Source organism: Elgaria multicarinata, chromosome 22 (assembly GCF_023053635.1).
Source record: "Elgaria multicarinata webbii isolate HBS135686 ecotype San Diego chromosome 22, rElgMul1.1.pri, whole genome shotgun sequence".
Taxonomy (NCBI): Eukaryota; Metazoa; Chordata; class Lepidosauria; order Squamata; family Anguidae; genus Elgaria; species Elgaria multicarinata.
The window spans coordinates 634,726-659,276 of record NC_086192.1 but is presented as its reverse complement, the minus strand read 5'-3'; the positions used below and the strand labels follow the sequence as shown (position 1 = coordinate 659,276).

General features: G+C 48.9%; 1 protein-coding gene across 1 annotated transcript in view; it reads right to left on the bottom strand.

Annotated features, from left to right (window-relative positions):
* Positions 1 to 24,551, bottom strand: part of RPA1 (replication protein A1) — a 38,176-nt gene that overhangs the window by 9,137 nt on the left and 4,488 nt on the right. Inside the window, exons 4-14 of the mRNA XM_063146632.1 lie at positions 21,213 to 21,321; positions 19,081 to 19,169; positions 15,922 to 16,017; positions 13,534 to 13,663; positions 12,582 to 12,684; positions 10,346 to 10,414; positions 9,479 to 9,671; positions 8,158 to 8,297; positions 7,147 to 7,295; positions 3,763 to 3,895; positions 2,526 to 2,702 (exon numbers count right to left, since the gene is read on the bottom strand). Coding sequence (XP_063002702.1) covers positions 2,526 to 2,702; positions 3,763 to 3,895; positions 7,147 to 7,295; positions 8,158 to 8,297; positions 9,479 to 9,671; positions 10,346 to 10,414; positions 12,582 to 12,684; positions 13,534 to 13,663; positions 15,922 to 16,017; positions 19,081 to 19,169; positions 21,213 to 21,321 — 1,388 coding nt within the window. The remainder of the gene's footprint in view (positions 1 to 2,525; positions 2,703 to 3,762; positions 3,896 to 7,146; positions 7,296 to 8,157; positions 8,298 to 9,478; positions 9,672 to 10,345; positions 10,415 to 12,581; positions 12,685 to 13,533; positions 13,664 to 15,921; positions 16,018 to 19,080; positions 19,170 to 21,212; positions 21,322 to 24,551) is intronic.

Genomic DNA, 24,551 nt, shown 5'->3' with positions numbered 1-24,551 from the left:
TGGGCCTCCGTCCAGCAGGCGGAGCAAAGGATTCATTTCACTTCCTTCGCTGGACATCTGGAAAACACTCAAACACACAGAAAGTGCTGATGAGACCACGTAGGGGATTTTCATCCGCCAGTACCGAGCTCGGCAGGGGAAGGAAGGCAGGTCTAATGGCACAGCACCATCCAGGCCGTACAGCACCACACAATGGCAAAAACAGCCATTTGGGGGGAAAAGAGAAACATGATAAGTAGGCAATGCTACGTAAAAAACGTAGCAAGAAAGGGGCATTTTATATGCATTCTGAACTGAAGCTGACACACAGCGCAGTAAGAGGTGGCAAGTCCACTCACGGAGGCCACATCGGGCTTTCAAAAGTCTAGCTGGCTTTGTACAAACCAAGACAGAAAAGAGGGAGGCCTCCAAGTCCAAGCAGTTTTGGATGACACAGATTGCCTAGACCCATTTCAAACCAGCTTTAGAGCAGGATACGGAGTTGAGACCACTATGCTCAGTATCAACAGGGAGGAGTGTGTCCCTGCTCGTACTTTTGGACCTCTCAACGGCTTTCGATACCATCAACCATGGTATCCTTCTGGAACACCTCAGGGGATTGGGAATCGGGGGCACTGTGCTTCAGTGATTCCGGTCCTACCTCTCAGGCAGGTTCCAGATGGTGATGCTTGGGGATAGCTGCTCCTCAAAGAAGGAGCTGCTGTGTGGGGTACCACAAGGTGCCATCCTTTCCCCAATGCTATTTAATATTTACATGAAACAGCTGGGAGAGATCATCCGGAGGCATGGGGCGGGGTGCTATCAGTATGCTGATGACACCCAAATATATTTCTCTATGCCTTCAACAACAGCGTCAGCTAAGGATAGTGTGTCTCCTCTGAATGAATGCTTGGAGGTGGTAATGGGCTGGATGAGGAAAAACAAACTGAAGCTGAATCCAGACAAGACGGAGGTGCTTGTTGTCAAAGGCCACAACCTGTGTCAACCAGTTCTGGATGGGGTTACACTCCCCCTGAAAGACTGTGTTTGCAGCTTGGGGGTGCTTCTGGATCTGTTGCTCCAAATGACAGCTCAGATAGATGAGACGGCCTACTATCAGCTTTGGCTGATACGCCAGCTGCGCCCCTTCCTAGAGTCGGAAGACCTAAAGACGGTCGTGCATGTGCTGGTAACTTCGAGGCTCAACTTCTGCAATGCGCTCTACATAGGGCTACCTTTGTGCCTAGTCCGGAAAGTTCAACTAGTGCAAAATATGGCAGCCAGGTTGGTCACCGGTAAACCTAGGGGTGACCACATTACACCAGTTTTAAAATCTCTTCACTGGCTGCCAATTAGTTTCCGGGCGAAGTATAAAGTGTTGGTTATTACCTTTAAAGCCCTTCATGGTTTGGGTTCAGGCTACCTGCGGGATCACCTTCTCTTGTACAATCCGCCCCGCACACTCAGGTCGTCTGGGAAGAATTTCCTTCAGCCAGCCAAAATTAGGCTGACAGATATTACCTAGAGGACCTTCTCTTCTGCTGCTCCCAGACTGTTGGAATGGCCTGCTGGAGGAGATTTGTCAACTTAAAAGTCTTTTCGCATTTAAGAAAGCTATTAAGACTCTTCCAGCAGGCCTACCCAGTGGAATTTTAGGATGTTTTAATAATGTGTACTATGTTTTTAATCAATTTTATGTATTAATACCTATTGTTGTTCCCCGCCTCGATCTAAACAGAGGTGGGTAAGAAATTTATTATTATTATTATTATTATTATTATTATTATTATTATTATTATTAGCAGCAAGAGCCACAAATAACTTCCTACATGCTCAGCATTATTCTTCGTGCTTAGGAATACGATTTGATTGGGAGCATACCAGGGTAATAAAAAAAGTTTTTGTTTCAGAGCAGATAAGCTCACTGAAGCACTCCAATTAATTAAAATAGCCATTGCTGTTGCAATGCTCCACTTTTAAAGGGCTGTGAGGAGGTTCAGGGGAAAGGGCGGCTCGGCCCCTCTGCGAGGCACACGAGCGGTGCACCATTCCCACGCCCAGAGGACTCAGCGCGCCTCAGGAACTTAGGCAGCTGCCTTACAGAGTCAGCCCGTCGGTCCAGCCAGCTCGATGGACGACGATGACTCCTGGGGGCTCAGGTGGGGACCTCAACTGGGAGAGGCCAGGGGCTGAACTGAGGACATTCTGCCTACAGAAGAGGCACTCAGCCCACTGAGCAAGGGGTGGTCCCTCCTGCTCCTCCAGAGAGGAGGGGCGCTCTTCGGAATAAAACCTGAGCGTATCCTCGTTTGGCCTGGAAAGGGCCCCTGAAAACGCCAACTGGCTCAGCAGAAACTTCCTCAGTCATTTGAGCATGGAAGAAGATCTTTGGTGCTCATCTTTCCACATAGGAAAAGCAGACTGGTGCGTATATGAACGAACACACAAACACACACACACACTCCCACACAGAGCGCTCCTCTCAAGCCATCAAAGGTCTGACCATGAAGGTAGACGAAACTGTTCCTCACTTCCCTGGGACTCACCGAGAGGATCATACGATACTTGAAGTTGGGGAACTCCCGGTCACATTTTTCACAGCGATACAGCCCGTTCTGTTCGTCAATCACTTTCTTATTGCAGTCCTGGGACGGGCAGGCTTGGTACATGCAGTTCTCTTTGCGCAGATACACCACCGTGCCCACGCAGCTGTAATAGTCAGCCTAAGGGGAAAGATGGCAAGTATCAAGACATAAAACCTGGGCAGTTACGCTTTTTGTTTCGCAAATTGCCCAAGGATGAAGCATCGACACAGCCAGGTCTCTAAGACCACAGAGCCCCCGGGGTAACAAACGACAGCAGCTCCAACCCTACTCTCCCATCCCATTGTGTTAAATGAGCCTCCCCTCCCCATGACCCTTGTTCTCCGTCGGCACTTGCACATGCCTCGTCTCAAAAAGGCTCACATGCGAGTCATTCCTTTGCATAACTACACAAACTCCCAACAGTGCGTTAAGTGATGCGTCTGCGTTATTTAGGAGTCAAGATAAAGAACTGCATTCATTAGATATCCTCAACACATTACCTGAATTGAGATATTGTAGAGCGAGTCTCTGTGTTTTAATTGACTGATTAATGGAACAGCCATTTAGAGAATGAACTAATTGAGCTAGCGGACGAACCTGACTGGTGCCAGCATAGACGCTTCCCTGTGCTGCATGTGAGAGGCCATGGCTCTTGCTTTATTAACACCCAAACATTATGAGACAGAAGGGTTACTGTTGTTCATTCTTTTTCTTTTCTTAAAAAAGAAATAACCGTTAAGACTAATGTTTAGGCTACAAATGTGTCTTTCATCTTTCTGCTCCATTGGAATAATGTTATTTCTAGATATTGTATGTGGTTTTGTTGTGCTGTTACTTTTTACTGGTTGTTCACTGAAAGTTTTTGGTAAGTCTGACTAACTCATTTTAAAATGAAATACAGAAAGGTAAACGTGCAACTTCTAAACCATTTCTTTTGGTCTTGAACACATCTCTGCAAGGTAGATCGTCGCTAACCTCATTTTAGAGAAGGGAAAATGGAGCTAAGGGGCAATTTGCCCAAGGCTATGCCAACAAGCCTTCGTGGAAGGTGAACATGAAACAATCCCTCCAGTGCTGGCCGGTCCTCCTCCAAACAGCCCAGAATATTCAGCTCCATTTCCCTGCCTCCACCCTGAGGGACTATGCGCGCACACACACAAACCAGGGCAGGGGCAGCCCTGGCCCCTCCCCATTTTACCTTCTCTCCTTGACCCAGGTTCTCCAATTTAGCCTCAGACAGAGTCTTCCAGTTGGCATTTCCTCCTCCTGCTGCCCCACCCCGGGTGTTAGAGATGGAGGTGGACTCCAGGAGCTGCCCTTCGGAGTCAAACCTGGAAACAAAAAGGGTCCTCTCCCAGTCAGCTTAGGGGCTGATTGGAAATGTCCCTAGGGCAAAGAACATTTATCTAACACCAGGAAGCAGAAGCATGGGGGGGGGGATTTATTTTTAGCCTCTTGCAAGAGGGATTTTTATCAATGGCTTGCACAAGAAACAATTACAGCAAGTTGTGTATACTCACTAAAATAACATTTCAGGATAAGCTAATATTCCATTTTAATTAGTACAGTATTTTATAATCTGAGGAAACGGGGACATGCTCAGCTTTGCTTCCACGCCAGCTGGCGGCCGCAGCCCAGCACTGCAGCTGCTTGGAGGAGTTAAGGGCATCAGGACATTTGCATGGTGAGTTAAATTACATGCTACCATTATCTTTGAAGAAGCTTGAAGAGAAATGCAGACGGAGCTTAATAGATTTCATGTCTGAAGTGAGGAGCAGCAGCCAACCCTTTGTCTACCAGATAAGCCGGTGCTACCACCTCTGCACCAACAAAGCAGCATTGCAATTTGATTTGTTTTAGTCAACTGCTGGCTTTGTTTCATCAGGCCCATCAGGCATGGCTAACGAGCAAGAGATAGCTGCTCACACAGGGGTGGGGGTGGGGGTGGGGAGCACTCAGCAACATCCTATCAGGTACTGCTGGCGGCAGAAACAGCGGCGGCGGCGGCAGTGAAGAAGCAGGGCAGTGCGCAGGAGCAAATGCAGCCGGGTTGGGGAGGAAAGGTGGAGACGTGCTGCACTTCCGAAGCTCTTTGTTTCCCCACCCCCTCCAAAAAACAGCCTTCGATTTGACCACGCCGTGGGAAGGAGGGCTGAACATGCTTTTGCGCTTGCAGACACGGCTGGCTTCTGAAGGAGCCTGCGGCACCCCCTCAATACAAAGTGGAAACACACACGGGCTGGAGCAAAGGCTCCCAGGAAGAAGCGGTTGCCGGCTGTTAGGAAAGAAATGGGAAATTGGGAGAGCGAGAAGCGAAGCAGCAGCGCAGGGGAAAAGCCCACGCTACTCATGCGCCGAGTTCGTCCCTCCTGCGCCCTCTGGCCCATCTCCACCAAGCTTCCCTGGGATGAAGGGCATCCCTGTTGTTGTTGTTGTTGTTGTTGTTATTATTATTATTATTATTATTATTATTATTATTATTATTATTATTATTATTATTTATATAGCACCATCAATGTACAGCCCAGGTGGGAAGGTTTCTGCCCTGAGCTGCAGTTCCAGTGGTCACTTTCCTCTTTGGCCCCTGGCTTCTCTCTCTCTCTCTCTCTCTCTCTCTCTCTCTCTCGCACACAGTGAAAGCAGTGCTGGGCCCTCTGGCAGCCTCAATTACTGACACAGCCAGCCACCTCCACCTCTGAAAAAGAGGCAACGGCTGTCAACGCCAACACTGACGTTGCCCAGAAGACAGCAGAGCTGAACTCCTGTGGAGGCGCTGGGCCTTCAGAGTGAGGGTGGGGGCTTGGGGGGCAAGTGCCCTTCCAGGTCTGCTTGCTTTGAGGTAGGAAGGGGGTGGGAGAAGGGGGTGGCCAATCTGAGCACTGGGCCTGGAAAGCAAGGGGGGATGGGGGCTCCGACCTGGAAGGGGAGGCCAGTCGTCGCACCTGTAAGGTCCGCAGCGGCAGCCCAGCTTGGGATGGCGCAGTGCAGAATCTGAGACCTGCTGCTTGGAACGGCCCCCAGTCCCGATGTGCCACTTCAGAAGGGCCCCAAGTGCTTTGAGGCCAGCCCTCCCAGATCTGGTGCCCTCCACAGAAGTGCTGGACTACAGCTTCCATCATTCCTAGGAATGATGTGGTCCAAGGCAGGCCCAAGTTCAGACTTGGGGAAAGCTGTTCCAGGTGCTCTAAGGCTCTTTCCGAGGGGGTCCCCTCATCCCACCACTGCGTCTCCCGTTATGCCTTCCTCCTTTGCCCACCCCACTGCACTTCTCACCCGCATGTGCTCACTTCCTCCGGCGACCCTCTCGCCAACGAGGCAGGTTTCAATTATTTTCAGAGCCCTCTTTAAGCCTCGCAAGAGCGAACACCAGCCCACACACCACCAGCCCTCCAAGAGCACAGCCGATGCTCAGAGCCAGGGACCCGCCGCACCACCCCGTGCCCCTCGCTTTTCAGACAGGCTAGCCGTTCTGACAAAAACATTCCGCCAGGGAAGATGGGCTGCTGCAGCGGCCGCATCTCCTGTCTCTGGCACAGCCTTGAGTGTGCCAAGAGCACTTAAGAGGAACAATGCGAAGTCTGAAACTGAATGCATTAAAGAGCCTCCACCGCTAATGGATTCTTGTCCTCCGCAACACACAAGGCAGAGGAATTGTGTGCGCCCCCATTTCTAAGACTGGGACCAAGGGTCAAGGGCTTTTCCCAAACGCTATTGTGGCTAATTTGGGAATGAGGACAAACTCGCTAAACATGCGGCTTCCACGCACGGAGCAACTGTGAGGCACCTGGTAGGCCGGGAGCAGCTCCCCCACCCTACAGACACTGAACTCCAGCAGTGCGAGTCTCGAAACTAAGTGCTCCGTGTTGCCAACAACTAAACTCTCTTTTGGCGTGATGTCAGGCACCACACTAAGCACAGAAGCTGGGCAAAGTCATCACCAGACGGAGCCCCTCTTTCTCAGGATGACCAAGCAGAACCCTGCCTCTGCCTCCTAGGCATTGGGTTAGCCGAGTGCTGCAGGAGAGGCAGGCCCGGAGAGAGCACTGGCCGGCTGGCTGGCCCAAAGGCTGAGAACCCAGAGGACAACTCCCTCACGCTGAACAGCCCACTGGGCAAGTCTAGCATGCAAGCCTAAGTGAAACAGAAGAGGGGCCATGCCAGAGCTCTGGCAGGAGGAAACTCCCGCTGGACAGTGTCCCACCAGCCAGGTCTGCCTTGCACTCTGCTGCCCTTCACAGCACCTGGAATCCGCCACCCGAACTGGCTGCCTCACGCCTCGGCTTCCACAACGGAATCCCATTTCATGCTACCTTGCGCAGATTTGGGTCAGCAAGAACCCCAAATCTGACTGTTTCAACAGTTGATTCTTCAAGGTTTGTGACAGGATTACGGGTGCATCAGAAGCATCTCTCAAGAGGGCCTGATGCCTCTCCATCCCGGATCCCTCAACCTTGGCTTGCAAGCACGATACTCAGGGGAGGGGGGAAAGAAAAGACAGAAGGAAACTCTCTACCCCTGAGCCAACGTTTAAAAACGCCACCCCCCACTCCACCCATTGAGGTCACAAGAGAAGCGAACCTACCATCCGCGCAACTTGAAGGACTCTGGGCTGTCAGGGTTTACGATGATGGTGCTGGACGTGATGACAGATAGACTCCGGCCACCAAAATCCGAGACCCGAGCCCCTTTGATGGCTACCACAGGTTGTCGAGAACCATCAAATTTTTCAGCCTGAAAAAATAGACCAAGAGGCAGGGCCACTCACTTCACAAGGGCTTAAGAGGAACCCTTCTGAGGTAGGGACTTGGCAGAAGCCCAGAGAAGGACTCCATCCGCTGGTCCCCGCCTGTGTAGCAGGCAAACAGGGGCTCATGGGCTTTGCCGAGCATGACTGTCTGTGGCGGGGAGCAAATCCAATGCTCCAAAATGGTGAGGAGAGCACAGCCCCCTCCCCTTCAGCTGGCACAAAGTTTGCACCGTGGACCTAGAGAACTGCTGGGTAACCGTGGAAGTCGCTTAGGACTCCCTCCTTCCCTGACACTGAGCGTGAGGCAACTGAACCCAAACTGTCATGACTCCCATCTTAAACCAGGGGTGTGGGGAGAGGCCTTGAATTAGAAAATGAGGGACCCTGGCTTGAAATTGGGGGTGAATGGGAAAAATCTGGAACGTGCCTGGTCATTGGACCTTTGCCCACTGAACCCAGCCGGGCCTGCCTGGACTGGCAGTGACTCTCCAGGGTTCCAGAGGCAGAGAAAAGGGTCGTCCCCATCGCCTCCACTTCAGCATGCTCTGGCACTGAACCACAGCTCCTACCCAATCTGCTCCCTTGCCTAAGGCAGGAAGAGCCTAGGCGCTGCCCATGCCCTGATCCTGACCTATCCCACTGCCCCCTGCCCCAAGGAGGGGGGAAGGAAGCCAATCAACACTGGAGTAGGACTGAGGACAGACACGCCCTTAATGGTCTCCCTGCGGCCGAGAAATGGCCCCACACCTCAACAACGGCTCATCCTTCCCCAACCTGGTGCCCTCCGGAGGTGGTAGACTACAATTCCCAGCATTCCCCAGCCAGCCATCTCGAGCGATGACTTACTTCCGCTCCCCACAGAGTGACGTTCACCATCTTGCCAGACATGTCCATCAAGTGCATGTCCCTTTTGAACACCTCGCGGTTGGAAGACTTTATTGTAATTTTTGCAGCATCCTCATAGCTCTTGCAGATCCCAATTACATCTGAAAGGCAAGCAGGGAATTCGTTAAAATAGCTTGATCAGCACAGCACTCCAGGCAGAAAGGTGAGGCACTTGGGCTTCTGCCTTTGCCAAAAAAGAAGGGGCACCCGGGCTCTTCCTCCTCTGATCCAGCACTTGCAGTCCGCTCACAACCAATAAACTCCACCTAAGAGAGGAGAGAGTGTCTGGCAAAGTTAGTTCTTGCAAGTCATCAGGTGCTCCTGACAATTGCTCTAGCTGTTATTCAGCTAGATCTGCAGCCTGAGTAACAACGTCTTTGGGGGCAGGGGGTAAGGAGGCTGTTTTAAATCAAAAGAATCAACATTAACTGGGCTTTGCACAGGCCCCTGCTTCACTTGCAGATGCCTCCAGACATTTTCAACGTGTACAAGGCTGTCAATTGTCCCAGAGGAGCCCAGACATGCTTAGGCAGCCCTCCTGCCACCTATTAAGCACAAAATTCTTTGGTTCTTTGCCTGCTGTCTGCTATACCACTCGGTGTCCATTTTATGAACAGGAGCATTCTGTGGTGGGAAAACCAGGTCAATGCAAGACACAAAGCCTTGGCTGATTTGTTAAGTCTAAGTACGGGACCAGAGGAGGTTTCCTGGCCCCAAGGCTACTTCCTGCCTTTGCTTCTGCCTCAAAGCTGTCTGGCTTTGAAACCTTGCAAATTCTTGAAGCCCTAAAAGCAAGCCTGAACAGCTGCATTTGTAGAGCATCAGCACAGCCATGGACCTTTCACACAAGCCCCTGCTGCTACGAAAGCTGGGATTCACCAAGGGAAGTTTGAAATTCCTAGTGAGGAATACAAGCCCAAAAGAAAGAAAGCCAAGAGAGTGATGAGTCAAGAGCAAAATGGCACACCTGGGCCAAAGGGGTGGTCCTACGCTTCTCTTCTTGCGAAAACACAATCTGCACTGTACGCTGCTTGTGGGTCGGCCTGCGAATGTGAGGCGGCTGGTTTCTTGGCAACAAAAAGCAGAACTAAGAATTTGTCAATGCAGCGTTCCAAGTAACACACACACACACACACACACACACACACAGAGAGAGAGAGAGAGAGAGAGAGAGAGAGAGAGAACAATAATAACGAGAGCGAGCTTGCACTTCCAGTGCCAAGGCAGGTATTTCCATCCACCCCAAAACCTTTAAAGGCCCTGCTCTGGCTGCTTGACTCACCCACAATGGAGTCTTTGTTCACAGTCTCCAAGTCGCCAATGGAAACGAAGTCAAACTGGACTGAGGGGAGATGCTGCGCATCCTCACAAGGGATGACGGAAGTGTCGTTCGTGAACGTGATCTCATAGTCATTCTTCACGGCCGTGTACTGCTTGTTGGCCGTCTTGAGGTTGCCCTTGGAGAAGTAATAGACCTGAGGCAGAGAAAAGGGGTTGAAGCCTGGCACACAGCAGCACTCCCACGCAGCCATCTGCAGCTTCCCTCCCTCCCTCCCTCCCTCCCTCCCTCAAGCCCCCAGCCCCCTCTGCCCATCTAGGGGAACTCCAATGCCCTGCAGCCAAGATGTGGGGTGGATGACCATGGTTAACATGCCCTTCCTTGGCAAAGGGAGGGAGAATGGCGCCCGGGCAAAGTCCAGTCACTCATGGATGAAACCAACAACCCAAGTCCGTTTCAATCAGCCTTGGGGGCAGGAACTGCCCTAGCTGCCCTGTGGGATGGCCTTTTTCCCGGACCTCTCAGTGGCTTTTGATGTCACAGACCCTGGCATCCTTTTGGACAGGCTGCCCAGGTTGACCAAGGGAGGCACTGCTAGGGGACGGGTCTGCTCCATTTCAAGAAGGTGGCAATGCTGGGAGATGCCTGCTTGAGAAGTTAGGTTCTATTCTTTCTCCCATACTGTTTAACCATCTACATCAGCCTTCCAGATGTGTTGGACTACAATGCCAACCATCCTCCAGCTAGCATGCCGGGAGCTGCAGTCTAATACCGCTGGAAGACACCACACTGGGGAAGGCTGATCTACGCAAAGGTGCTGGGAGAGGCCATCCAGAGATCTGAGCCAGCCAACAACGGTCAGCACAGTACCTTGTTCAACTCAATGAGAGGGAAAAACTTGTCCACTTGGTCATTGAAGGCGGTCGCTCTGATCTCACCCTGAAGGAAGAAGGCAAGAAAGACCAGTCAAAAGTGGCTCCCGGGTGCAGCTGCTCAGCTACGTCATCCTGGGTCCAACCTGTTACTACAACAGAGAAAGGGGAGGGAGTAAAGGCGGCCTTCTCTTCTGACCATGAGCTCTTGTAGCTTTTGGTTAATGAATTGCAAATTATCACAGAATTCCTTCATGGTCTCAAAAAGAAAGGTTTTGGTAATGTGCAAATAAATTTGAACTCAAATCAATCAATTGACTAAAAAGCAGTTGATTAAATAATTTCAGTTAACAACCCTAATAAATGCCCATGCTCAGGTCACTCCACGCTCCCTTCCCCAATCTGGAGCCCTCCGGACATGCTGGACTACAATTCCCAGAATCCCTCAGCCAGCTACCAGTTTGTAGAAGCCTCTCACTGTACTTCTTTGAAAGGAATTACAGAGTAGGGCCCACATAGCCACGAGCACCTCCTGCCCGCACCCAGCCTGGGACAGGCGGCCTCCACCGTGTCAGGATATGAACGCACTAATACCTGCTTCTAGATCTACAAATTAGTGGATGACATCACACATGTAACAGCAGCACCTAGAGTGTTGTGACAGGCCCTTCCCAAAGTGATAATTAAAAGCAGAGCTGGAGCACCACCAGCTAAGATGTTTATGCGAGAGGAGTATTAAAATTGTAATAAAAACCGTCAGTCAAAAACCTGACAGAACAGAGAGGAGAATCAAAGTCAGCAGCTGATGAGGATGTGCCAGCCGTTCAGAGCCACACCTTTCAGCTCTAAAAATATTCCCACATACGAATTAGCAACAAGCCTCCCTGCACCTCATGGCTGCAGTTTGATCAAGGGCTTTGAATCACAAAACGCAAGTACAGGGGCTTGACTAATCAAGCTTTACTCCCAACAAGATAAACTGGAGGCAGACGTTTTCCTCAAGTTACATATTTATTTTTCTAATTAAAGGGATGTTCTATTTGGAGATACTCATCGTTTATGCTCCTTACCCTCCTCTACTTCAACAAGGGAACTTGCAATCCACACTGCAGCAGCAGAGCCAACTGTCCAATAAAGGGGCGCAGCAACACAAATCAGGAGATGATGTTCTCTCTCTCTCTCTCTCTCTCTCTTTATAGTTCACCCATGCAGATACAAGGTTTTGGTGAACCCTGCTGTCAAAAAGAGCCTGTAGGCGGCCCAGATAAAGCTCGCTTCTAAATTTAGGGAGAGGTGCCAGATAAATAAAGAGGAACTGTGAAAAGACCGGGAGGAAGAAGGGCTGAGAAACCAACATATCTCTCTCTGGAACCTGATGTCGCTTCACTGTTTTCCTTCTCACTTATCACAAGGGGAAAGGTGGGCTCCATCTCATCCAACTCCTGTGTGCTGGGCCCACGGCAGCTGGCTATTTCATATCAGAACCAGACTCTCTTTCCGCTCAGGAAGGCTCGGCTGCAGAGCACAGGTGAAGCTCCACCCGATGTGGCAGGTGGTGAAGCAAGCCTGGGCCACCAGACAGACAAGGAGCAACAGCAAGGAGATGGATGACAAGGATCAGTCCCAGTGGCAGTGAGAGGATAGCTCCGCGCCTGACCAAAAGCACATCTCCTTTCAAGACAGGGAGGAGAGGAGAGGAGTGGCAGTTGAGTCGAACAAAGGGCATTTAAGACCGCTAGCACTGCTGGGCTGTGCCCAAGGCCTATGTAGTTTCACACTGTTCCCACAGTGGCCAACTGGATGCCTATGGGGAGGGGCGAGAGCGCTGCAGCCCACTGCCGCTCATGTTCCTCCGATACGAGGGGTAACCTATTGCCATCAGGACTTAGGAACACAGGAGGCTGCCAAGTACTATTCCATCTAGGCCAGTATTGCAGCAGCGGCTCTCCAGAGAGCAGGAGTCCTTCCTCACCCTACCTGGAGGTGCTGCTGGGGACTGAACCTGGGATGCAGAGCAGGGGCTCCGGCACTAAGCCACAGCCCCTCCAGAGGACTAGCGGTCACTGATGGACGACATCTCCTCCAAAGGACCTTTTGTGAGTTTGCTATTCCCTTACTTAAAAGCCATTGTTGGCAGATCATTCAGTACTTTTCTTCTAGGCCCCTGAGGCTGCTCTATGCACTTGGGCATTCCCTGGGGCACAATCCAATCCCTCAACACCCTCCTCACTTACACTTTCGTCCACCATCTCAATGGAGAACAGCTTTCCTTCCCCACGCGAGTTGCTCCAGGTGCGGATCTGGCCTTTCTGAGTTACCCGGGCGCAGATGGTCCACCTGGAAACACACAGCAAGAATAGGAACCTCATCGAGCAACACGCTGCACAAAGTCTTGCCCAGCACCTCTTTTTTGTCAACCTGAAAATGTGAAAACTAAGGGAGAATAATCCCAGAAATGCTGCAGGCCCTTAGAGCATGGCGACGGACCACCCCACCTGCTAACCATCTCTCCTGCACCGCATGGCTTTGGCTCACAAAGCAGGCCAAGGTAGCAACAAAAGGGTTTGTTTGGTGCGAACTTCCGTCCACAGCAGCCTACCGCACCAGGTGTACTTACAGAACCAGTGGCATCCAACTCACAGCACAAAAGCCCCATGGCTCTGCCACTGCCGGAGTAATCCCCCTATTCGTCACCCACCCTTATGCCCACGACTGCCCCCAAGAGCTTTGTGAAGCACAACGCGTCGGAAGAACTCGGAACGCTAAGAACATGGGGCGGCAAACATTTACAGTGGAAGCCTGCCATGCCCAAACCACACGCTAGGAGGGAACGCGCAGCTGAAGAGGACACTCTGTTTTGCTGGCAAGACAAAGAAATCAAAAGACACACAGCGCAGCTTGTGGCGGATTTTTTCAGACTTTCACGACGATGACGCCACTGCCCAAAACAAGAATGCCTGTGGACTTTGTAATCAGCTTCTCAAAAATTAATCCATAGCCCAACCTCAAGAGGTTAATCCCACAGCTGCTGGTATAAGCAATTAAGAGTGGTGGTGGCAGCCGCAGCATTGCACAGGAGAACCACAAGGCGGAAGCGTGGAGCCGAAGCCTCACATTAAGGAACATAGCAGAGTGGGGTTGGGAGGGTGCTAAGGCTGTGGCAGGCTCTCAAGCTGCCCCACTTACTTGGATTGGTATGGGTTCAAGCTGGCAATGGGCACAACTTTGGTCTGAGAGCCCCCAGGAGTGTTCAGGAAGCTGGAGCCACCCACTTTCCCAGGTGACTTTGAAGGGCCGCTGTATTTCGCCGCAGATCCTAAAGGGAAGAGAGATCCAAGATGCAGCAAGAGCAGAAGGCATGGACCAAAACCCAAAGCAGGTTGGTCTGGCGCCGCCAGGCTCCTCTGCCCATCTTATGCGTCTGACACAGGGCAAGAGCAAGTGCACAGCTGCTGCTACAACTGCACACTTCTCCAGGTACTGGAGCATTTAGCCTTCACGGGCAGCAGCATCTTTCTCTGCCCAAGGGGACCCACGACAGCAACACTCAGCTGGCATTCTGTGCCAGTTCACAGTCGCACTGGAGAGGCAGGTGTCCTCTTGCGCTCTTCTGCAGCACGCATGGCATGTGCAAACCCTGCCCCCACCAGCAAAGATCAGTATTGCAAGGGGTCAGGGAAGCAAACCTGGCTTCAGGGCTGTTTGCTAACCTTCTAACCATGAGACTTGTCACATGAAGTGCACACCTACACACACACACTAACCAGAGCAGATCGTTAGGAAGTGTGCTTATCCTTTTTGTCTTATACAGAAGAAAGAGGCTCTCTACCTAATAAGCCAATTTTTAAATCTGGGTTTTTAATAATATTAAGAACAACAAAGAGCCTTTTAGTACCTTGAAGACCAATTAATTTATAGCAGCATCAACTTTGGGCCTGCTGAAGTGGATTCTAGTCCACAAAAGCTTGTGTCATAATAAAGTTGTTACGTCTTTAAGGTGCTGCAAGACTCTTGGTGTTTTTGGCTTGAACAGACTAACGTGTCTGAGGAGGTTTGCAATACTAGCAATATATAAAAGTTGTGCAAATATGTACATTCCTTTTATACAGAACAGATTTCTTTCCCTTTATACTGAATAATTTACGTTGTACAGCAGTTTGTCTTATTGTTGTGAAATAAAGCCTTAATAAAAAGTTGAACTCCCCACCCCACCAATTTATTTGTTTAAAAAAGAAGTAACCTGCCAGCCCAAAGCTCCGTCTCCTCATTTAGGTAACTATTACTGTGTGTGTTTGCAATAATTTTCTGCAAGCTACAAAAACCGACTGGATCTATCATTATTAATGAAGCTCCTCTCTCTAACCTGATGGGGCCTAAAAATTACTTTCCAGTTCCAATTCCCTGTCAGCTTCCCTTTTCAATTTATTTATTATTTATTTATTTAGAATATTTATATACCGCTCCCCATTGAAAAAATTGATTTCCAACTGTACGTCACCAGTAGCGCCACTCAGCCGATGGAAACAAAAGGCACTTTAATTATAAGTGCTTATTGCCAATAAGCCAACGGCCAGGATCCAAACTAACAGCGCTCAGAGACAGGTGGCGTGTCAGGGGAGACTCCTGGCAGTCAACCCAGTGCCACATGCACACACACGTGTGCGTGCCCCACCCTGATCATTTCACGTCTTCTTCGACACACTTCCCACCCTGCCAACCCAACTGTTATGACAGCCTTCTGCAAACTGGTGTCCTCAGGTCATAGAATCATAGAATAGCAGAGTTAGAAGGGGCCTACAAGGCCATCGAGTCCAACCCCCTGCTCAATGCAGGAATCCACCCTAAAGCATCCCTGACAGATGCTTGTCCAGCTGCCTCTTGAAGGCCTCTAGTGTGGGAGAGCCCACAGCCTCCCTAGGTAGCTGATTCCATTGTCATACTGCTCTAACAGTCAGGAAGTTTTTCCTGATATCCAGCTGGAATCTGGCTTCCTTTAACTTGAGCCCGTTATTCCGTGTCCTGCACTCTGGGAAGATCGAGAAGAGATCCTGGCCCTCCTCTGTGTGACAACCTTTTAAGTATTTGAAGAGTGCTCTCATGTCTCCCCTCAATCTTCTCTTCTCCAGGCTAAACATGCCCAATTCTTTCAGTCTCTCTTCATAGAGCTGTTTCCAGACCCCTGATCATCCTGGTTGCCCTCCTCTGAACACGCTCCAGCTTGTCTGTGTTGGACTCCCATTTACCATGCTGGCTGGGAATGATGGGAGTTGCAGTCCAACACCTCTGGAGGGCAACAGGTTGGAGAAGGCTGTTCTACATCTCCCCATTTTAAGTCTAGGAACGCAATCCTTCGGAAGTTCTCCTTTCTCTGGCACAACTGCCATTCACCTTGAGGGAGCTTCTGCGGGAGAACTTCCTGGAGGACTGGGTCCTAGAATTCTTGGCTAACCTGGTGAGAACCAGGCCAGCGTGATGAGAGACACCTTCGCCTCACACGCGAGGGAAGCAAATGCACGCAGGAGAGGCACTCTGCTCAAGCCACACACCGCCCCTCTCCGACGCCAGGTTCCTTACCAACGCCTCGGCTCCCGTTCTGCTGGAGGGGCTTGCTCAGGGTTTGGTTGGCTGCTGAACCGGAGGCCTGTGGCTGGTTCCCCCCTTGCCCAGCTCCTGGCAATTCAAGGAGGAAGAAGAAAAAGAAGGCATTTCAGAGGTATGGCTTGGCAATTAAAGCAATTAGAGCAGCCTTCCCTGACCAGGTGCCCTCCAGCTGTGTTGGCTAGGGGATGCTGGGAGTTGCAGTCCAACAAATACGGAGCACAAGGTCGGGGAAAGCTGAACGAGAGTTTAACTTTGCACTTTGGGAAGATATTCTTGCAACCACCCACTGACAATCAAAACAATACAGAGCCTACATGTAGATGAACCCAACCACTGACTGCAAAAGTCAGAAAGAAAGGAAATTTCTGGGCTTTCAAGGAGGCAGGGGGATGCTCTCATTCTCTGGGCCTTCCTGCCCACCACAGCCACAGCCACTGTGAAGGCTGCTGAGCAAGACTGAACTCTCTAGGCTGACTCATGGGGTCTGTTTAGCTTATTTGCTCTTCCGTTATTCAGAAGCAAAACCTACTAAATTCTTTAGATTTTGAGTTATTTGTGTGGCACTGGCTGGATTTTCTTTTTAAGACAGAAGAGCTATACACTATTGAAGACACACAAAAACAACATTTTTGCCAAGGCCAGGGACAGAAGGTGAAGGGAAGTGTGAGTTTTGAGGAGGGCTCTGAAGGAAGAAGGAGAAGCAGCACCAGGCAGGGGTTACAAGACAGAGCTCCAAGCTGGAGGAAGAGGAAGGGGTGGAAACCAGGCGGCAAAGAATGCTTGAAGTGGAATATTTATCAAAACTCTGAATGATCATCTGTCTACCCAAAGAGCCGTCTTGAAATATTCCAAATCACCATCTGCCATTCACAACAGTATGTAACGACAGTGCTGAAACTGACACCTATCGCTAACTAGAAGTATCACTTCCTCTAACAGCAAACTTGGCTGGCAAGTGCCAACAGGACTGAAGCCAAAACAGAAGCAACAGGGAGGTATCAGCATGCTCAGGAGAACCCCCTAGCTTTTGCAGAAGTACCGGGGGGGGGGGGCGGGAAGGGGGGACTTTAGGGGGGAAACCTAAGTGGGCCAAAAGCCCCCAAGACAGACCAGAGGGACAGAGCTACAGAAGGAAGAATATCCCGGAATAAAACAGAGAAGTGGGGGGAATGGAATGGAGTCTCCTCGGCTGGCTGGCACCCTACCTAGGAGCAAGATGTTGCAAGGCCCTCTTGAGGTCTCTTATGGGACAGACAGCTAGGAAGAGCCATTATACACCAACCCGTTGCAATAGTGCATTTAGTTTATTCGTTACTACATTTACATCTTGCCCTTTTCCCTCTTGCAAGGAGCCCAAGGCAGTTTCCATGATCCCCTTCCACTCCCCATTTCATCCTCACAACAACCCAGTGAGGTAGGTTAGGCTGCGAGTCCGTGACTGGCCCAAAGACATTCACATTGAGCTTCATGGTCGAGTGGGGACTAGAACCTGGGTCTCCCAAGTCCTAATCGAACACTCTAACCGCTATGCCATACCGGCTCTGTTTTCTGAACACTACTGTTTTTAATGGGTCAGAAATGACCACATCATTGCAAAAAAAAAAAAAAAAAAAGTCTCAGGACTGTGATGTGCAGGCACAAAATGTAGGCATCTTGCTTTGTATTGTTATTTCGCCTCCCCCATGTCTTGTAGCAGGAGCCAGCGCACATGCGCACTCGTTCCCACTCAGTTCACAACTACCCAGGGTTTTAAAAACAACCACCACCTTAGGAAGTCGTGATGATCAAACCAGACAGAAGTCAAATAATGGTCAAGTATTTTTAAAGCATTAACCGTTTACATACTTCTACTAACTGTTCTTGCGGAACAATGAAGTCTTTTATTTTTTAAAAAAACAAACAAGATGGATTATTATTTTGTTGTTTATTCGTTCAGTCGTTTCCGACTCTTTGTGACTTCATAATGAGGTAAGCCATCAGTAAAGGTGAATGCTTCATGAAGAAGTTCTTTATGGCTTTCCTCCTAAAACACCAGGGTTACGAGTTATAATTTATTTCCCCACCCCAACAACAACAATAATAAAACAAAAACAAAACTAAATGTAAAATGCAAAAGGAAGTTCCTAAAGGTAGTTGTGCTAAGTAGGTAGAAGCCAAATTCTATAGCACAGCCTTCCTCCACAACTCCCATCATTCCCAGCCCACATGGGGAAGATGGGAATTGCAGTTCAACACTTCTGGAGGCCAACAGGTCGGGGAAGGCCGTTTTATGGAATCCCACCTTCAGCTTGGAGGGAGGGTCTCCCCTTGCTGCCTCAGGAGGCAAGAGGGAGTCACTGGTGGAGTCTTAGGGCAGCAACCTCTGCTGCCGCCTGCTTGCGCGTCTCTCTTGAGACACCGAGAGTTAAGAGCAGGCAAATCTTTGCATGCTGCTAAGTTCCCCTCTGACTGCTGCACAGCTGGGGGGAGATGGTGGAGTAGAGCAGCCCTCAGCCCTCCTGCCCTTGTTAACAGATGGCATAAAAATGAAACCTTCTTAAAAAGTAAGCTGCCACCTACATTGTGGCATTCTTCTCTACACAGAACATTTGGCCTCTATCAAATAATAGGAAGTCAATTGACTAACATGCCAACTCTACTGTCATGGCAACATTAGTGTGGGAACTGCAAAATCCACCAAACTCATGTGGCTCCTCTTTACAGGGACAGGCAAATTTCCTGGCTCCCAAAAATAGAGCCCTAGCATTCTTAAAACTGAGTTCTCCCTAAACACTTGCCACTTTCCTCAGACCCAGTGAGTTTAATCCAGGGCCTAGGATGTGCACTTCCTACTGGGCACCAAGGCCTCCATCCCATCGTTGTCACCTGCCTCCAATCTAAAAGAGGGAAGATTTCCCAAAGGCAAAAGGGCTATCCACCAAAGCGGAAGTGGTGCGAAAGTTAGAAGTGATCACAGATTCCATTACAAAAGGAGAAGTCATTAATTCAGATCTATACAACCAGAGCCCTTGAAACCCACCCCACCCCACCCCCGTTTCTCTCTGAAACAGAAAGCACATGACTGAAAAGGCGGCACAGCAGCTCAAGCTCTTGGGCAAACCGCGAAGCTGCTCTCTGGGGAAAGCGTCTTACCTTCGGTGTACTGGACCGGATTGCCGATCTTAGCGGCCGTTGCATCGGCAGCTCTCAGGACATCTAAATCCATCAAGATAACCACTTTCCTACAAAGACAAAGCCACACTTTGACTCTTGGGACCCGCTTTACTAGCAAGAGACCATGTGTTCAGGTGGAACAGTAGGCCAGGATTCCGGCAACTCCTAGCTTACCATGAACAAACTGTGTGCAGCTGCAATGCAGCCTGTTCTCTCCCGCTTGGCTCCTCCTCCTAGTGCAGATATTTTGGCCTACAACTCCCACCATCTCTCACCATTGGCTATGCTGGCTAGGGCCGATGGAAATTGTAGGCCAAAACACCTGGAGGGCCATATGTTGCCCGCCCACCCACCCACCCTATCTGAGAAACCACTATTTTCTCCTATAGAAGAATCCCAGTCTGAACAATCAATGGAAGGATGAATACTTCTGTTGATCGTGCAAAAGTGACTTTCATCATGGATACAAAAAGCCAAGGTTATACACAATTGTTGATGAAATCTTCTTCATCTCTAATTAAGTTTTTATGTTTTAATTCTTTGTTCCTCATGAAATTTCCGAGGTCCTTGTCCCCTGAATTACGAACTGTCTTCAAAGAAGTGGTCTGCTCTCTGTAATATCTCATTAGCCTTGAAAGAAGTCTTGATGAGTTAAATCATTAAATTCTGAGAACATTTGCTCAAGATAGCACACCATATTTTGACACAACCTTGAAGGTCTGAACATATGCCCAATTCTTTGTGAATTCTAAGTCCCTGTTGATGACAACAATGTTCCAAGAGTTGAGTCATGAAGTTAGTTTCTGATCTATCCAGCACCCAAGTTTGCTCTTTTTATTGGTAGCAAACAAGACTTATGGGGCATGCTACCGGCCAGAGAGCTTCAGCTATTGGGCGGTATAAAAATGTAATAAATAAATAAATAAATACCCGATCCCCCCACCTTGACTTTTCCTGCAAGCAGGAGCAGCTAAAGTCAGGGGAGACACTAATGTGCCGCCAGACATTTTGCTTGGTGCCCTCCTTCCGAGGCACCCTACATTGAGCAGGGGGTTGGACTTGATGGCCTCATAGGCCCCTTCCAACTCTACTATTCTATGATTCTAGTCAAAAATTTTATTTCTAAAAAATGCTTGCATAACAGCAGCTAGGGTTGCTTCAAAGTGAAGGGAGAGCCCTTAGCGGCTGCCATCTTAATTTCCTATGAGTGCCTCCGGGCCACGGGTGAGACTCAGAGAAGTCTCTCTTAGGAAATGAAGGTGGCGGCATCTGCAAGTAAACTATGAACTGCCCAGAGAGCTTCAGCTATTGGGCGGTATAAAAATGCAATAAATAAATAAATGTTATCAAAGGAGTTGTTTTGTGTGCTGCAGCTCAGTCTCACATCTGCCTTAGTCTTCTGGGCAGGTTATTGTCCTTTGTGACTAGCCACACACCCCATGGCAGCCATTTGGTGGTGCCCAGGACAGTTTCTCAAATTTCCAGATGCGCCCAAACACCTTCAAAAGGTTGCCTGTCTCTGAGCTAAAGTAATAAGGACCTTGTCACTCCTCTAACAAGCCAGGATTTGGAAGCCAAATCCTGGCTTCAAACTCTGGCTCGCTAGAGGAGAAACAAGCCAGAAGTTTGAGTTAGAACATCATGCTAAGGTTTCTATCACTGTTTGTTTCCTGGTTTCTTAAGCTGCTGTCGTTTGCAGGAGGGCCCCAACAGCAGCAATGAGGTGGTGCGTACCATACACTTGCTTGTTATCGATAAGCCAGAATTCCCTTACAGTTTAGTGCTAACGTAGCCAAGCTCAAACCCTAGACCATACCAAACAACAAAGTTGAAGAGAGCTGGTTCTTTTCCCCATTTCAAACCTGGAATGTGCCACAAGTGACAACATAGGTACGAGCGGACAGATAAAGCTATTAAGAATGTGGGCAAGTCAATTTGGCAATAGACTTTCCAGGATGCTGGAGCAGCCCCCGAGGAACAGATTAAGATGTAAGGCCATTGTCAGAGGGACAAGCACCATTCCCAGTCCCTAAGGCCATACTGATTGGGGGGGAAGGTTACAATACAGCATCATATGGTTTTATCACCTTTATCGCACATCGAACCATTACCTTCCATCCTTCAGGGTATTGACGATGAATCGGTTAATCTGGCAGATGGCATTTGCAGACAAGTGCTGGTCGTCAATCATAGTGTTCAGTTGCGTCGCCAGCATGAAAGCTAGGTAACAAAAGCAGAAGAGGGTGAAAAAGCTATGCAAAATAGCCTTCCTGAGGTGGAAGGGGCAGCACATGATTAATGCTCAGATGTCTAGAAACTGCTGACTTTAATCAAGGAGCAAATGAAAACAAGGAAGTTAAGGAAACAGGTAAAAAACGCAATTTTATATACTAAAATATAATGTTAATATCATACGCAGAGCATTTCACAAGTACAATAATACAACAAGACAATCAGAATGCTAGACAGAACGCTAGATTCCTGCATTGAGCAGGGGGTTGGACTCGATGGCCTTGTAGGCCCCTTCCAACTCTGCTATTCTATGAAAATGCTCAGTAAACTTGATCCATTTGGCCAGATGTGTTTTGACCCTTGGTCTTCCTCAATGGCCAGTTTGCCAAGCTGATTAGTACCGTGGGCTATTTTCTCTCGGGGCTGACGTAAAAGTTCCAAAATTAAACGAAATCAGATGTCACTCCCCACAATATACGGTATGTGTCCAAATATTCAAAGGAAGCCTATGGAAAGTATTCCAAACAGCCACTGCTCGGGGAGTGACATCTGATTTCGTTTAATTTTTGGAACTTTTAAGTCAGCCCCGAGAGAAAATAGCCCACGGTACTAATCAGCTTGGCAAACAGGCCATTGAGGAAGACCAAGGGTCGAAATGCGTCTGGCCAAATGGATCAAGTTTACTGAGCATTTTCTATCTAGCATTCTGATTGTCTTGTATTATTGTACTTGTGAAATGCTCTGTGTATGTTATTTTTAACATTATATTTTAGTATATAAAATTGCATTTTTTACCTGTTTCCTTAACTTCCTTGTTTTCATTTATACTGTGTTAGGTTAAGGTTATCACCTCTTTGTTGCATTTAATCAAGGAGCACCAGGGTAATGGATATGGTTGGCATGCAAACCAACCTTTCATTTCCAAAGGACATATTTGACTACATAATTGCCAGTGCAATGTTGTTGGTTATTATTTATTGACTATATTTGTATTAAGCTGCCCAATAGCATTGTTCTCTGGACAGTTCACGTTATTCCTAGCAACTAGACTCATCAAAGTGAAACACCATGGGAAATCATTGCGGATCATTTCTTGTGAAATCTTTACCCTATTTTGTCTTAACAAGCACTTCGGGATTGGTCCTAAAATATTGCCATTACAGGCAGGGAGACACAGGGGGGAAATTGACAAGCCCACCTGCCCCAGTACCAGAGCAATATTCAACTGCCCGGCTCCTGCCTCCCTCAAAGCCCCCAAACTGAAGCTGCATCCAGACAAATTGGATGCAGCTTCTGTCTGCATCCAGACAAATCTAGAGTAATGAAGGAGCTACCGGAAGAACTCTCAGAACCTCTGTCGATTGTCTTTGCGAAATCATGGAAGACGGGTGAGGTGCCGGACAACTGGAGGACTAACGTTGTCCCTATCTTCAAAAAGGGCAAAAAGGAGGAACCAGGGAACTACAGACTAGTCAGTCTGACATCCAGCCCTGGGAAATTTTTGGAGCAGATCATAAAGAAGTCAATCTGTAAACACCTTGAAAACAATGCAGTTATTACTAGAAGCCAACATGGATTTGTCAGGAACAAATCCTGTCAGATTAATTTGATCTCATTTTTTGATCGGGTAACTTCCCTTGTGGACTGTGGACGTCATATATTTTGACTTCAGCAAAGCTTTTGACAAAGTGCCCCATGATATTCTTATTAACAAACTAGCTAAAAGTGGACTAGATGGAACAACTATTAGGTGGATTCACAGCTGGCTACAGAATCGGACTCAAAGAGTGCTTATCAACGGTACTTCTCAAACTGGGGGGAGGTAACAAGTGGGGTACGGCAGGGCTCAGGGCTCTTCAACATTTTTATTAATGATTTGGACGAGGAGGTGCAGGGAATGCTTATCAAATTTGCAGATGACACAAAACTGGGTGGGATAGCTAATACCCTGGGAGACAGAAATAAACTTCAAAGTGATCTTGATAGGCTGGAGTGCTGGGCTGAAAACAACAGAATGAAATTTAATAGGGATAAATGCCAAGTTCTACATCTAGGAAATAGAAACCAAAGGCACAGGTACAAGATGGGGGATACTTGGCTCAGCAATACTACAAATGAGAAGGAGCTTGGAATTGTTGTAGATCACAAGCTGAATATGAGCCAACAGTGCGATCGGGCTGCAAGAAAGGCAAATGCTATTTTGGGCTTCATTAATAGAAGTATAGCTTCCAAATCACGTGAGGTACTGGTTCCTCACTATTCGGCCCTGTTAGGCCTCGTCTAGAGTATTGCATCCAGTTCTGGGCACCACACTTCAAGAAGGACGCAGACAAACTGGAGCGTGTTCACAGGAGGGCAACCAGGATGATCAGGGGTCTGGAAACAAAGCCCTATGAAGAGAGACTGAAAGAACTGGGCATGTTGAGCCTGGAGAAGAGAAGATTGAGGGGAGACATGATAGCACTCTTCAAATACTTAAAAGCTTTCACACAGAGGAGGGCCAGAATCTCTTCTCGATCCTCCCAGAGTGCAGGACACGGAATAATGGGCTCAAGTTACAGAAAGTCAGATTCCGGCTGGACATCAGGAAAAACTTCTTGACTGTTAGAGCAGTACGACAATGGAACCAGTTACCTAGGGAGGTTGTGGGCTCTCCCACACTAGAGGCATTCAAGAGGCAGCTGGACAACCATGTCAGGTATGCTTTTGGGTGGATTCCTGCATTGAGCAGAGGGTTGGACTCGATGGCCTTTTAGGCCCCTTCCAACTCTACTATTCTATGATTCTATGAAATTACACAAGAGCGCTCAGACTCAGTGGGTCAACCCTGCTGAGGCCCAACCTGAGGGAGCTAACAAAGGAAGGCTTCCAGTCCTTCCTATCAAATCAAACCTCTCCCCTTTTTTTCTGGTGAAATGGAAGCAGGGAATTGGGGAAAGGGCCTCTGTTCCTTCCTCTCTTCCTCCCCAGCTGCAATGCAGCCAAGGTGAAAGGAAAGCAAGCCTCAGGTGAGTAACTTCATGGGAGGAAAGATGGCATTTAAGCTAGTTTTCAAGCATTTAAAATGTAGCTGTGCTTCCCCACAGCTTGAACACTCCATGGCAGCAAGCTGCCTTATACTAAGTCATATCATTAGTAGACAGGGAGTGGACAGAGTGACATCTTCCTCCCTCTCTCATAGTACTAGAACGCGCATAGGGATCATCTCATGAAGCTGA